The sequence below is a fragment of the Seriola aureovittata genome, chromosome 11 (genome assembly GCF_021018895.1).
Source record: "Seriola aureovittata isolate HTS-2021-v1 ecotype China chromosome 11, ASM2101889v1, whole genome shotgun sequence".
Classification (NCBI taxonomy): Eukaryota; Metazoa; Chordata; class Actinopteri; order Carangiformes; family Carangidae; genus Seriola; species Seriola aureovittata.
The window spans coordinates 18,698,744-18,711,130 of NC_079374.1; the positions used below are offsets into that span (position 1 = coordinate 18,698,744).

The 12,387-nt window shown below is 39.9% G+C and overlaps 1 protein-coding gene across 1 annotated transcript; it reads left to right on the plus strand.

Annotated features, from left to right (window-relative positions):
• The first annotated feature begins 957 nt into the window (after positions 1–957).
• Positions 958–12,106, plus strand: LOC130177168 (high-affinity choline transporter 1-like). Its single transcript, XM_056388647.1, has 9 exons — positions 958–1,103; positions 2,556–2,815; positions 3,082–3,195; positions 3,528–3,683; positions 3,839–3,987; positions 4,392–4,535; positions 4,920–5,073; positions 6,820–7,037; positions 7,775–12,106. Exons 2-9 carry the CDS (start codon positions 2,632–2,634, stop codon positions 8,426–8,428), a joined length of 1,773 nt encoding a protein of 590 aa, XP_056244622.1. The 5' UTR covers positions 958–1,103; positions 2,556–2,631; the 3' UTR covers positions 8,429–12,106.
• The last annotated feature ends 281 nt before the right edge of the window (positions 12,107–12,387 follow it).

Below are 12,387 nucleotides of genomic sequence, written 5' to 3' on the forward strand. Positions count from 1 at the left end.
TCAATTGAGTAGGAGCACTGATTCGTACGTTACAGCCTAAATGGAAGCAAGCGAAAAACGATGTGGTGAAGTGAATTTTCTCATCTAGTTTTTCTGTTGTGGGCGTTTTGGTTTCACATTTCAGCACCACGGACAGCGACTGACTGATCCAAGTAAAACCTCCTCTATTGTCCAGCACTGAAAGTAACACATTTTGCAGGAGAGGAGGTGGTGTCGTTGTGGGGATTGTAGTTCCTTTTCCCCTCTGGTTTGAGGGCAGGCTATAAGAGGTAACATCCTTTACCAGGTACATATAAAGAAAATGCCCAAACATTGTCTCTCACATGGTGATTGTACTGAAAGTGACCAGAATAATATCCTATGAATCCGCATCGCTCCTTCCTCATAACTTCTGTCTGATTTTGTAGTTTTGATGTTTGGAGTGAGTTAAGTGATGTTCTTGGACGAATAAAGGCATCAGAGTTGGGCTGCATGCGTAAGGTGGGTCATAAAATGGAAAAGTAATCCTATGCAGGCTTTACATCCTCACCATTAAAACCATCCAGCCAGCGTTTGCAGAGTAAACGCTTTAAGCGAGGGACCTGCAAGCGGGGACCTGTGCAAGATCGTAAATCAGGCCTGAAATGTAACCTGGCAGAGCAAAGGTTTCATCCATTGCCAGTATGATATTATGATATTGGAAAGCGTTCCCGGAGAGGCTGTGCGTCATGCCACTCACTATTAGGTGCTATTTTCGTCCTGCCCTGGAAGACATTCATCCACCATCTACCTACCCTGACAGGACCCAATAAACCCACCACTCCCATTCATCTCCACCCCTTCACCCACCTCCACCCTTTCTCCCCCTCCCTCGCTCTTTCCCTCTCCCTCTGTCTCGCTCATGCTCTCTCTCTCTCTCTCTCTCTCTCTCTCTCTCTCTGACGAGCATTGGTGACTTAAAAAAACAACATAGGAGAATTGTGTTTGCTCGTCCAAGAGGAATATTTTCTCGTACCATAACATTTTAACAAAACAAACAAACCCCGTCTTTGACACTTTTTTTAAAGCTTCTTTTGAAGGCCCTGCTCCTGTGATCTATTTACACCTGTTTCTCCGAAGGAGAGGTAAGAGTATGTCAATTTCTGAGATTACCTTCTTTAACTAATATGTGTTGACTGAATGTAACTGCATTTGACCAAAGTGACAGATGTTGATTTAAAGAGAGATCAATAATGCAATACCGGCTTCTTGGAACCGTGCTATCAGCGAAACGAGGAGCTGAAACCCTCAGCTTTGGTTGTAGTGATACAGCACATCAGAGATTAAACCCTTATTCATTTGTTTTCGGTGTCTTTTGGTTTATGGTTCGCAGGTTTTTTGACGGTGCGTCATCTGGGAGAAGCATTAACGGACTTTTACGCATGACAGCAGTACAGGAAACAAAAGCATGCCGGTCCAGATTTTTCACATAATAGGCTACACTGTAGCCTATACACTTTTATAGAATTAAGTGAAAATTAGCAGACATTTAGTGTTTAAACTGGCACAGTAAGTGGAGTAAGCATGTCTGTAATTGAAGTGAGTCGCGCGTAAAAGACGTTCAACTGTCTTTTAAGCTGGACAACAAAGCCATCACTAATAATTTGTGAACTCCTCTGATCAGTTTTGTATTTTTCTGATTCATATCATTTAATCTGATAACACATGATGGAGCACTGTTGTTCCTCTCCCTCTGTTACATGCGTCAATTGGATACGGTAAGGTATGGCCCCTCTTATAGCTTTTACAGAACAAGTCCAAATAAGACCTTTGTTGTTGAAGTACTGAATGAAGAACAAAGAGAGAATTGCATAAAAAAATTGTGCAAATCAAAGAGGTTTCCAGTGCCAACTGGTCGTTGTGTAATTGTTGCTTTGAGTAAAATATATGGTCACCAGGGAGGTGTGTAGTTAAAACAGGCAGTTTTGGTTTTTTCTGGTTGCATCTTATTTTGGATGCTGGGACTTTATCGCTCTTTCATTAATAATTTGACATAAGTGAATTGAAGCTACTAACAGACATTTAATTGACAGAAAACACAGTTTTTTTTCAGCCTATAATGTGAAATATTTTTGTGTTTGTTTTCTTAAACTGCAATTTGCAGGAAAATTGGAATTGCTAATGTGTTTTCTCCTATATTTACTCCACTTTTGTGGACTGAATTGCATCTGCTTGGGTTTGACAAGTCTTTGGGTTTAAGTGTTAATATAATTTTGGTGAACGGGGAATATTCAAATGCTCATCACTGGATATTTTAAATATGCGTGGATCGTTTTTTTCGTAGAAAATCTAACATTCAAGTGTATTACTTTGCATTCTCTGAATGGAAAGCACTGGGCATCTGTTGGTTACATGAAATGTAACTCTACACACCTTAAACTGAGGACATAGTAAATCGTCTAGCTTTTAAGAATTTGGTGGCGTCAGTCTGTCTGTTTCAGAAGGTGAAACTTCTGAAAAAAAAAGAAAAGAAAGAAAATATTTCAGATAAAAGTCAAAAACAGTCCACATAAGATTTTTCTTCCTTTTTTCTTCAGAGCTCTCTCCATGAGATTCCAGCCCTCCGCGCGCACTATCACCTGATCTCGGCGGGAGGAAGCGGACGAAGGGAAGATGACCATACACGCCGAGGGTCTCGTGGCTATCGTGGTCTTTTACGTCCTGATCCTGTTCGTGGGGATCTGGGCCGCGTGGAAGAATAAAAACTCCGGAGTTGGCGAAAGCGGAGACCGGAGCGAGAGTATCATGGTCGGGGGAAGAGACATCGGGTTGTTCGTTGGTGGATTCACAATGACGGGTGAGTTGGCTAACTACGGGGTTGCTTTGAATTTAAGTTTGTTAGTACATTTTCACAGTGACCTGTGTGCACGTGCTGTCACATTTGGGTGTTACATGAGGTCAGAAAAAGACAAACATTTCTCAAACTCAGTCTTTTACGCACGAACAACACAGGAGCCAAAAATATAATTTACTACCACAACTCAACATTACAGACAACTTAAAGTTCTTATGCAACATGCACCAAACCATTCTTTCATGAAAGACTTTTTTTCTTGGTTTCAGCCACTTGGGTGGGTGGTGGCTACATCAACGGGACAGCAGAGTATGTCTACCTGCCAGACTACGGCCTGGCTTGGGCACAGGCACCGTTTGGTTATGCTCTCAGCCTGGTAGTAGGTAAGAACCAGCTTCTGTAATTATACTTTACAAATAAAGTGTGTATACAGAAATATATGCAGTAAGAATGCAGGAGTTGCTGCAAATTAGAAGCACAAGATACTTATTAAAGAACCACACCACCTAGGGGATAAATAATCTATCTATCTATCTATCTATCTATCTATCTATCTATCTATCTATCTATCTATCTATCTATCTATCTATCTATCTATCTGTTGATGAATGTGATTTCCTACTTTCAAGTTAGACACAGACTTCCATTGGATTTTGTAAAATACACTTTCTAAAATAATATATTATGCTCTACCTTAATGTCTGACATCGTTCAGGTGGCCTTTTCTTTGCCAAACCTATGCGATCGCGTGGCTATGTCACCATGCTGGATCCCTTCCAGCAGCTTTATGGAAAAAGGATGGGGGGTCTACTCTTCATCCCTGCTCTCATGGGAGAAATCTTCTGGTCTGCAGCCATTTTATCTGCACTGGGTAGGTGATCTATGGATGGGATCTTTTGAATCTAATCGCATCTGTGGCTAAACTAGGCTTTAAATGCCCTATATGTTTAAACCCATCACGTGCACCACTTCAAATTACTGTTTACTGTTACTCCTAGTTGCTGAGCTGAATGTATTGCCCTGCAGGTGCCACTCTGAGCGTGATCGTGGACATAAACATCAATATGTCTGTGGTGATCTCAGCTCTGATAGCTATCTTCTACACACTTGTTGGAGGACTCTACTCTGTCGCATACACAGATGTGGTCCAGCTCTTCTGTATCTTTGTGGGCTTGGTGAGTTTCACTGTGGGACTGTTGGCTCCCTGTGTTATCAAACAGGGTTTTGCCAATGTAGATCTGTTTTCATCACACCATTTTAATGCCAAAAACTTATAAATTTACAAAACATCTGTATGTATATATAGGCCTGTGTGTGTGAAAGCTGATCAAATGTATTATAAATATATTAAATACGCAAAAAGCAACATGTTATTTGTATCAGAAATGGGTCACATTGGCAGAAACATACTGATGTATATCTAAAGACACTAGTCTTCAAAAATCAAATTTTTTGGCAAAGTCACTAGTATTTGGATCCAATGTCAGAGCCAAATACTTTGATAGTGGAATCACATTAAAATAACTGAATATCTGTTGAAACTGTAATGAATTTTGGCTTCTGTACCCTCCTCCATCAGTGGATCAGCGTTCCTTTTGCCCTGTCCAATCCTGCCGTGTCAGACATCAGCGTTTCAGCCAAGGAAGCAATCTACCAGTCACCGTGGCTCGGGAAGATTGAGCCCGAGGACAAATGGCGCTGGGCGGACAACTTCTGTTTGCTGGTAAGCCATAACTTTTATCAGAAAATTCATCAAGATACAGTATATCACTGTAAAGTAAACCGCATACACACTTTGATTCCACTTAAACTGTCAAGTGTTGCAAGAAGGGGGTTTCAATGAAGTATTGAAGGTGCAGTTTAAGCACAGGGCATCTTAGTTTTTTGTTGTTGTTGTTGTTAGCTTAGATACAGGCTTCTTCTAAAGGTGAATAACAAATTATCATCTGTATTATTTAGAAAAACACAAAGCATAGCTTCAGTGGAGAGTTGTCACATTTGTTGTACAGTACTAACGTTAAAGGTTCAGAGCTGTGTTGGTGGTGGTCTAGCTGATTGTTATGCATTGGTTTGGTGTCTGTATTTACTACGGTGTTTCTGTTTCTAGATGTTGGGGGGGATTCCCTGGCAGGTCTATTTTCAACGGGTTCTTTCTGCCTCTTCAGCTACCTATGCCCAGGTCCTCTCCTTCCTCGCCGCCTTCGGCTGCTTGGTCATGGCCGTCCCCTCGGTCCTCATAGGAGCTATAGGGGCCTCCACTGGTAAATACGCACACACACACTCACAGGCACATGCACCGGAGCCCCAGCACTCACATCCTAATCATTTTAAAAATGTCTTTAATTCAAGCCTGTCGCTTCAGAACATGTGGAAGTTGCTCAAGATTTAACAACAGCTCTGTTTAAACAATGAACACAAGTGTTATAGTATTTATTATAAAGGCTTTTATTATTGATGCAGTTAGATGTTATTTATATCCAGATTTGATTCCCTCAAAAGATACAAAAATGACCAAACTCAAGTTTCATCTAATGTTTTTTAAGCTTAATACGCACACACACTGTTATGTCTGGACTGCAGCTGTGAAATCAGTTTGCTGATCCGTGAATTATGTGAATACACACAGACACGTACATTGATTAAGCAGTTAATGAAACATCACAAGATAATCGAAACATCCAGGAATCTGATCCTTTATTCAAATAGGAAAGTGTAATCAAAGGGAGCGCACTGCCTTCCTGGGTTGTTTACACCCCAGCAGCTTTTTTTTCAGATGTGTAAATGTAGATGCATACAGTGTCTGGAGGGTAAACAACAGCAGACGGATCCTGTCACGACGGGCAGAAGAGAGAGCCATCGGGCCATGCTGATTTAGTGAATATTACATCTGAAGAGGAGCTAATTAATCTGGTCCATCTGAAGCTGTTTCATGTATAACCGGCACTAATCAACTGCTGTTTGTGAATAACCGGGGGAGGGAGGGAAAGAGACTGTGTACCTCTGTAGGATGAAGAGAAGGCTGAAAAAATGGGCAGAGAGATAGAAGGATGTCAGAGGGTTTAAAGGCAAAAGAGAGACAAAAGAACAAATGGTGGTGTAGTTTGATGTATGAGAGTAATGTCCTTGCAAGTAAATGTTGGCTTGATGAAGCAGTGGCCACTGATGACTATTTCAAATTAATATATTACCTTTTTAATTCACAAATTTCGCAGTATTCAGTGTTTCCTCAAGAAAAATAATACGCCTATGGTACATCGACCTCTGTATTTAATCAGCCATCAAAATGTCTCATTAGAATCAATGGCTTGCTGCAGAAATTAATCATTATAAATGCAATTATTATTAATCAGATTGCCAATTAAAATGCAATTAAACTACATAATGTATTACTCAACACTGACTTATATTTTCTTTGTTGCCTGTTGGACCATTGGCAGACCAATGTATTTGTTAACCAGTTAATATTACATGGATATTATATATTTCCATTATTTGTGATTTTCCTCTTATTGTCACGGCTTTTCCCCTGTGTTTTGGCAAACAGCACAGCCTTACATTGATCATCTCTTCTGTATTTTAGCACATAGACACGTGAAGCCCTTTTATTGTTCCGCTACGGAGAAAGGTGTATCCACAGGGAGCATTATAATCAGGTCTTAAAATCCAGCCTTTTGTCTGAAAAACTAAAGGCTTAGAACAGAAATTGTAATACGCTAGTAAGTCCACTTAAAATTCAACAGGTTGGCTGGGTAAATTTCTTTAAAATCTCAATATAGAACCACCAAGTATAGGCTGTTCAACTGCAATTATGTTGTTGTATTGTATAAATTGCTGTGATGTTTTTTGTTCAGTATTAGTAAAAACTATTCAGGTAAATACTGCTACATTTGGCACGTTGATAATCATCATACTTGGATGAAGTGAAGAGTACTGATTGCAAAAATAAGGTGTTAAAATAAGCCTTGACATTTCAATTTCCATCTTTTACAACATTTTCTCTTTTACAGACTGGAACCAAACTACTTACGGGTCCCTCCCTCCGAAGGATAAGGAAGAATCAGATATGATTCTTCCCATAGTGCTTCAGCACCTCTGTCCGCCCTATGTCTCCTTCTTTGGTCTGGGGGCGGTGTCAGCTGCGGTCATGTCATCAGCGGACTCGTCTATTCTCTCAGCCAGCTCCATGTTTGCCAGGAACATTTATCAGCTCGCCTTTCGGCAGTCGGTAAGAGTGCCAACAAAAATACCAAAACACATATGCATAGATTGAGCATCAGTCAACCAATTGATAAATCAATATTAGTTTAATCCCATTGGTTTACAAATGAGTCAGATGTTGAAAACAACAAAAAAAAAGAAAAACAACAGCTCAGAATAAATCTACCCTCACTGTACTTGAATATAACCAGAACCAGCACCAGACCACAAACTTTCAGACAATGTTCAAACAGACGAGTTCAGACTCATATGAAACTTTCGATGATCTATTGGCTCTAAAGCATTCATGGTTTCCAGAGGATGAATCCTCATGATTTTCATGACCTCTGCCTTTTACCTGAACTCCACCATAAGGTTTCTTTTGTGGTTTTGATTGAAATGTTTTGACAACTATTGGGTGGATGGATGAACATGAAATCTGGTAAACACTTACTTGGAGATCCCTTTTTATCCAGAACCATCAGCTCAATTATTGTGGTTTGTCGACAAAAAACGCAGCCTCAGTTGTACTTTGTGTTTAATTCTAATTAGCAAATGTTAGCATGCTAATATACTTGATCATCATGGTGACATTAGTAAAACATTAAACATTACATATGTTAAACAGGTTAACATTTTCATTGTGAGAATGTTAGCATGCTGTTGTTAGCATTTAGCTCAAAACAGCACTGTACCTCAGAACAGCCTCACAGAGCTCCTAGCTGTAAACTCTTTTCACTGTCATCCCTTTCTTCTTTCCTCCAGGCCTCAGATCGTGAGATTGTTTGGGTGATGCGCCTCACCATCTTTGTATTCGGAGCTCTCGCTACTGCTATGGCATTGTTAACAGGATCAGTATATGGCTTGTGGTACCTGAGCTCCGACCTGGTCTATGTCATCATCTTTCCCCAACTTCTCAGTGTGTTATTCGTCAAGGGCACCAATACCTATGGCTCTGTGGCTGGCTATGTCTTTGGTCTTTTGTTGCGCATTGGTGGAGGGGAGCCCTACCTCAAACTCCCTCCCTTCATCTACTACCCCGGGTGGGTGATCCAGGAGAAGGTCCACCACCTCACTGGTGACAAGGAGTACTTTGTCCAGCAGAGGTTCCCGTTCAAGTCTGTGTCCATGGTGGCATCCTTCTTGGCAAATGTGTCCTTTTCATACCTGACAAAGTACCTATTTGAAAGTGGTATGATGTCACACAAGTACGACTTCCTGGATGCTGTGGTATCCAAGCACAGCAAGGAGATCATGGACAAGGCTACACTGGTGAGCAACCATGATAACATCATTCTTTCAGAGATGGCGCCCGTCAAGCAGGCCCTGGGTGCATCACTTGCTGGAACCTTCACCAACACTGAGGTCCTCAGTGATGATGGGGCATCCAGTCCAGAGGCTTTTCATGATGAAAACTAAACAACAAAGGCACAAAGGAAACTAGAACCAAGGAATTTGAAGAAGAGGGAATAGTCAAAGAGGCATTGACATTCTTCAGGAAACTTGCTACTGCCGCACTGGAAGCTAAGTCAACAGGAATCTGCTGTGGCTTCCAAGTGACTCCACAAGTTTGTTTTATGCTGATGACATGGTGCCTCCTTCTTTTTTGACATTCCTTGCCTAGAAACAGGAAGTTGACTGTCAATCAGCTGTGTTATGCATAACATACTCATTCTTGTGTTTTTATCATGACTGTGAATCCAAAACCACTACAATCATTTTAATTTAAGTGCTGCTACAGTGATCAGAGGAACTTTCAATGGCCATACAAAAAGCCTATATGAGGAAGTGTACAAGGGTTAGCAGTGGGTCATGATAATAGTGCAATATTTAACCAAGGGATTGTGTCTGTGTGCACATAGCAGTGTGTGTGTTGATGTACATGCATATGTGTACACCTGCTGACAGAGCGGCATCAAAGGAATTCACCATTAACTTTTTTTAGACTGAGTTGTAAGTTTGCGTAGAGAAGATTTAATAATAGAGCAATAACATTTTTAGGACCTATGTTGTATAGATGCGTTATACTGAATTTGCAGTTTTCCGTCATTGCTTTTAACTTGAAGTTCATTTTTATTTTGCAGATTTTATGTTTCGTGTTCACCTTGCTCTTAATCCTCCTGTCATACTCACATATTCCAGACACAGTAAGTGTCAAATTAAGAATCTCATACCACCATGATATTACCAAACGCTTGACTTGCCAAGCAGAGGGTTGATATTGGATGATTCTGCAAAATCCAAGATTACGTTAAATCACAACATTTTTAAACGTTCACTGCCAACCTTTTTTAAAATAAATTATTCCATACTATTCCCATGTTGCAACTACAATAGCCAAATAATTTTACTTTTACCTCTGTTTTGTTCTCCTCCAACTCCTGAAGTAAATTACTGACTCTTAAGATGCTAAATGCTCCCCTATGTTCACCAGTTAGGCGGTAACTTTGGAAAGTAGTGAATACAGTGCTCAGAGCTTTATGCTGAAAACAGCTGTGTCCTGCAGCTGGAAATGAGGTTGATGAAAGCGGTGAGAGTGAACCAAAAGGGTAAAGAACCAAAAGAATGAGCTGGGAGACGATAAAAACGAGCTGATAATTATTTGTCAATGTTTAAATAAAAATGCTGATTAGACCAGCTAAGGAAAAATAATGCTCATAATTAAACATGAAAAACACATCATTTACTGTTGGTATAAGATGGGACACAAACCCAGCTTTCTAGTGTCAAATACATTAAACATTACCTTGACCTCCACACTGTCGGCACTAATCGTTTGCACTGAACGTAAAAAGTTCTGCAGAATTATCATGGGATGAATGTAGATCCAGTGGAGCCTCAGCTTTTATTACACACCACCCTAATGTAGTCAGATTAATATTTCCAGATTCAACCTTCTAATCTATAGTTTTATAGGTATTTGAACATTTTTCCTGTGTACCTTCCAGGCAGCCATTGGCTACCCTGATTTCCATATGTTGTGAAAATCAATTTGCAATCCTTGTTTCTGTCAAACTTATGACTTGCAGCGTCTTTAAATTAATTTGTATTTACAAAGGCATTAACATACAACAGTAACATTCACAACAATAAAAGCACATTTGGTGTTGATTTTTTAAGTTCATTTCCATATCTAAATGAAATTAACCAAATTGCTGCCTGGACAGTATGAAAATTCAGAAATCTAAATCACTACACAACAGGAAGTTTTGAAAATGATTGGCAGTAATGTACCGTATACCTACATAATATACACTGATATTATTTTAAAGGACCAATATGGTCCCTTGAAAATGTAAAATGATCTCACAGAATCTATTTTGAAATATGTCTGTGTGCGTGTGCCTATAATAGTGTGTTTGCTCATCCTACGTCTGTATTGACTGGCCAGCCACAGCAGGTTAGCAGAGACAGGAAGTGATTGTTCCTCCCAGGATGGTGTCAGTAGCGCCGGTCATTATTGATCCAATCCCCAGTCAATTAGCCCTCAGGACGTTTGATTAATGCTACAAAGAGGTTCGAGATGTTGTTTACAAGGGTTTGTTTTACAGTGTGTTATACACAATAATGAAGAGTTGAAATTGATAAAGCATCATCCATAAATTCCCAAATATAAATCCTTACATCCGTGAAGATCTGGTTGTTTTGAACTACTAGATGCACTGCTTCTCTGTATAAGGAGTAGCAAGTAAAGGAGTTGTCACTTTATATAATGATTTTTGGCATTGTTAAGTGTTACTGTTGTCCAGTTGACTTCTCTGTGTTTGTCTCCTCTCAGTGCTGTTGTGGTTTGTTGGTGTCTATAATTCTATGGACTCGCCTTAATTCAAAGGTCAGCGGTGGAAAATGAGCGGATTAGGGCTGCAAACATGACAATTTATATAAACATTTTATCGGTTGAAAGATAAGGCTAGTGATGTACTGTTTTTTACTTATTGTCAACAGTTAATATCAATTATGACTGACACCAACACTGTGTTGTTTCCCGGTATTCTCTGATTTCCCTACACCATCTGTAGCACTCAGCTGTTAGCCCATTTATTCTTGTAGACTAAAATCTTCTGAAATGGTTCACAAATATATGGCGTCATTTTTAAAGGGGGAGTAAACAAAGGTGGGTACTCTAGATTTCAGAAAATGTTACTCAGACAGGAGTAAAAGGTGCATTTGTTGAGGACTATTTCCACATGTGGATTAATTCACATTTGGTGCTCTAGTGAGTAGGCCTATTTACTGCAAAAGGATGGTGTATGTGGGTTCAACTCAAAATAAACCACAGTGTCAACATTAATCTTAAAGAAGGAATATGCCATCCTGTGAAAAGGTGTGGGTTACTGATGCAGCTTTAATAGTTTTTGGACAACAATGGAACTCAGTGGAATACACAGAGGAATATGAGACTTGGGCTACAGAGGCAACACTTGTTAGTAAAATCATATCGTTGATTTTCGTCTTTTCAAAGGATTTGGTGACAATAAGAAAAATCTAGTAAAAACCAGCCTTATCTTTAAGGCGGAAGAATGGCCTTGTAGTTAGTCTTTACCACAGATAGTGGGTGAAGGGGACTTGATCCTCGTATGCATCCACACCTGCTGAGGTACAGTAAAGTAAACTAAATCCCAACCTGACTCCCACGGTAACTTGTGGGATTGATGTTATGCCACTAAGATGACGTCAGCTTGAAACTGAAAGGGGTGACTGCTGGTCTGATGCTATGCAAAGTGTCAGGCAATCTCATTGGACTTAAATGTGAATGTAAGCTTTCCTCTTCATCAGATAAGCCTCATAATGAGTGTGTCATAGCTTAGGTTCATCCACAAACCTGAACACACACACCGAAAAGAATCAATGTCAGCTGTTAGACTGACACATCTGTGGCTCTATGTCGTAAATTGCAATGATGCTGTATTTTTGTGTGATAAATGTATTTACCAAAAAAAACATAGAAACAAATTCGTCTACTTTTAAATGCAGCATTGAAAATGATGTTTGTTGACAGTGAAATTACAGCTATTTATTTATTCATGCAGTGTCTATAAGAGTATAGTTGTAAACATGTGAGGTCAGTTGAATAAATTATATTATTTAGCACAGTCATGATTTGGTTTTATTTCTCCATATATAACTACGTGCATTGTAGTGTTCTGTATTTCACTCACATCATCTTAAAATTATTGTGTGTGTGTGTGTGTGTGTGTGTGTGTGTGTGTGTGTGTATGTGTGTGTGCAGGGTGTGGACTGACTCGGTGGGATTAATCCGATGCTGCTGCCTGCTTGGCCACATCAATCAAAAAGCCCACCTCAGAATCTCATAACTGTCAGAACTGTCAGGGCTGTCAATCTCACTTTCACACACACGCACACACACACGCTGATGC